Here is a 3,105-nt window from a genome sequence, read left to right as displayed (position 1 = left end):
AGCAACTAACTTGAGATGAGTTAATCAACTTGAAATGTGTTAAAATAAACATAGTACATTTGAATGACACATCAATGGGAATATCAGAACATCTTGTATGGTTTGAGAGGTCTTGACTTTGATTCTGCATGCAAAGATATCTTGAATTTATTTTTAAAGTGTTGTTGACATGACGTGGGAATATTTGTAACCCATCGCATCAGTCCGGTATCACCTACTAGGGATGAATGAGAATTGGTGGGGGGGGGGGGGGGGGGGGGGTGAAATAAAATTATAGATAAAATTATAATAAGAAATACGAACTTTGAGGATTTTGCAAAGTAGATAATACCTTGCTTGTATTCTTACTTTGCAAGTGCGTATAGAAATAAACACACGTTTTTATTAATTTTGGGCTAATTTTTGGGTTTACTCATCTTAACAACGCCACTACCACAATATCTCATTCGTCTGTTGTGTGATTCATCCTGTTTTGTTGATAAAGGGGAAACCCTTACTTAACGTCTATTTTATCTGTTTTCGTATATCAAGTTGAAGCTTACATTCAATTTCACATTGTTATTTATTTCTTAGAACTTCTAGCAGCACCATTTACATAATAATTTTGGGCTATAAATTCAATGTCCAGCATCTGGTCCATCCCGATATATTACCGCTTTGAGTTGGACGGTCACATTTGAAAATCAGCGTTTGTCTATTCTAGAATGTTCCATAGTATAAATTTTGATGGTTTAAATCATTTAGAGCTAATTGTTTTTGTAGTGGGAAGGGAGTTTGTGTGATTGGAAAAATAAATTATTCTATTTCATGTTAAAAATAGGTTTGGAATCTGCGTCAACAATAGATAAAATGTCAACGATTTTGTTTTGTCTCTGCTTTGTTGTAGGTAGGAACATTGTGTTTCTAAATTTTTTCCAACATTTGGCGATATATGGATAGATTGAAATCGACGTCATTCAGGTCTTTGTTATTGTTTTTTGCCATCCGCGTTTATGAGTATTTCTCACTAAACTGTATTAACCAGACTATAAAAATTTAAGGTTACACATAGTTTTGTTTGTTGGTTTCTTATATTAACGGGTGGCAATGTTGTGAACTTCTTAGCCAAGCGCGTACTATCTATATAGATAGTATGCAGATGACGTCACTCAGGTCTTTGTTATTGTTTTTTGCCATCCGCGTTTGTGAGTTGTTCTCACTAAACTGTATTAACCAGACTATAAAAGTTCATGGTTACACAGAGTTTGTGTGTTGGTCCGTTATACTTCCGGGTGGCAATGTTGTGAACTTCTTAGCCAAGCGCGTACTATCTATATAGAATGAAGTTGACGTCATGCAGGTCTTTGTTATTATTTTTTCCTATCTGGGTTTATGAGTAATTCTCACTAAACTGTATTAACCAGACTATAAACGTACAAGGTTACACATAGGTTTGTGTGTTGGTCCGTTATACTTCCAGATGGCAATGTTGTGAGCTTCTTAACCAAGCAGCACACTATCGCTGTCTACCGATAATGACAATGACAATATTATTTGAACAAAATTGAATAGAACGGCTGAAAAAAAAAAGAATGTTTTTTTAATATAAAAGAAGAATAAAAACAAATACAAAATACATAACACAATTATTTCTGACTCATGACCATTATTCACCTAACAACGTTTTTAAAAAAAAAAAACCTGTTGAATTTGTTTTTTTTTATCGTTGGCTGATGAAGGGTTTGCGGTCCGAATCGTTGTGTTAACCATCTCTTTACCAACTAATGTAATATCGTCACATTCGAAACGATAAAACGAAATTTTTCTTTTTTATATTTGTTTTATAAATTTTTTAAAAATGGAAAAGAATTCTTTATTATATAATATATTAAGAACTTATTTTGCGGCTATGTGGTCTAGTGGTATGACACCCGCTTTCGGATCGGAAGGTCCTGGGTTCTCGCCTCGCTCGGTGCATAGTTGAGTCCTTGGAGAAAGCTCTTTACTCACATTCTCTCTCACATACACAGGTGTAAAACAAGTATCTGGCCGTGAGCAGCGTTGTTTTTGTCCGAAAAAAATTAGAAAATCGCCTAACAGGCGTCATGTCCCGTCCTACATTGTAAATGTTGCTGTTGGCCAGTTGAGATGTGTTAAACATAGTATATTTGAATGATATATAAAAGCGCTTTGAGCACTTTTAATGGATATTGCGCTATATAAAAGATCAATTTTGAAGCTCAATTGTTGTTTTGTACAGCTTGTTTTGCTCGACAAATTCATGTAATGCATGTAGTTCGTCATTGTTATAAATTAGAGTTCTAAAATACAATTTATGTGGAGGATTAATATGGCATTTCAGTAAGTTTCTTGAAAATGGTCGGTACGGAGAAAGAGTTAAATAGTATCTTAGATTTTCATTCATTTAAGATGTTATAGATAGATCGAAGATGACGTTACTCAGGTCTTTGTTATTGTTTTTTGCCATCCACGTTTATAAGTAATGCTCACTTAATTGTATTAACCTGACTATAGATAGTATGCAGATGACGTCACTCAGGCCTTTGTTATTGTTTTTGCCATCCGCGTTTGTGAGTTGTTCTCACTAAACTGTATTAACCAGACTATAAAAGTTCATGGTTACACAGAGTTTGTGTGTTGGTCCGTTATACTTCCGGATGGCAATGTTGTGAGCTCCTTGGCCAAGCGCATTCTATCTATAAACGTTCATGGATACACACAGTTTTGTGTGTTGGTCCGTTATACTTCCGGATGGCAATGTTGTGAGCTTCTTAGCCAAGCGCATACTATCTATATTATAGATAGTATGCAGATGACGTCACTTAGGCTTTTGTTATTGTTTTTGCCATCCGCGTTTGTGAGTTGTTCTCACTAAACTATATTAATCAGACTATAAAAGATCATGGTTACACAGAGTTTGTGTGTTGGTCCGTTATACTTCCGGATGGCAATGTTGTGAACTCCTTGGCCAAGCGCATTCTATCTATACGATTTTTTCATCTCTTTGTATTTTTTAAGTGAGTTGTTTTTACCGTGCCCAATAAAAAAACGAGCTTGCTACTTTGTGTTATTGCACCATAAAAATAGAACGAGTTTAATAAATAC

At 34.8% G+C, this 3,105-nt stretch overlaps 1 protein-coding gene across 4 annotated transcripts in view; it reads left to right on the top strand.

Annotated features, from left to right (window-relative positions):
* The first annotated feature begins 725 nt into the window (after positions 1 to 725).
* The window catches only part of LOC144979575 (uncharacterized), a 14,394-nt gene continuing 12,014 nt past the window's right edge, over positions 726 to 3,105 (top strand). For 2 of the 4 annotated variants that reach the window (XR_013646732.1, XM_078926319.1), the window contains exon 1: positions 726 to 886. Coding sequence is in view for 2 of the 4 variants with exons in the window: in XM_078926319.1 (XP_078782445.1) it covers positions 808 to 886 (79 nt within the window). In the remaining 2 variants the exon portion in view is untranslated. The remainder of the gene's footprint in view (positions 887 to 3,105) is intronic. The other 2 variants (XM_078926318.1, XR_013646733.1) reach the window with 2 other exon arrangements.

Source organism: Berghia stephanieae, chromosome 9 (genome assembly GCF_034508935.2).
Source record: "Berghia stephanieae isolate SIO BIC M18660-M18661 chromosome 9, UCSD_Bste_1.3, whole genome shotgun sequence".
NCBI lineage: Eukaryota > Metazoa > Mollusca > Gastropoda > Nudibranchia > Aeolidiidae > Berghia > Berghia stephanieae.
Note: the sequence above shows the minus strand (reverse complement) of the source record. Positions and strands in the feature narration are given on the sequence as shown.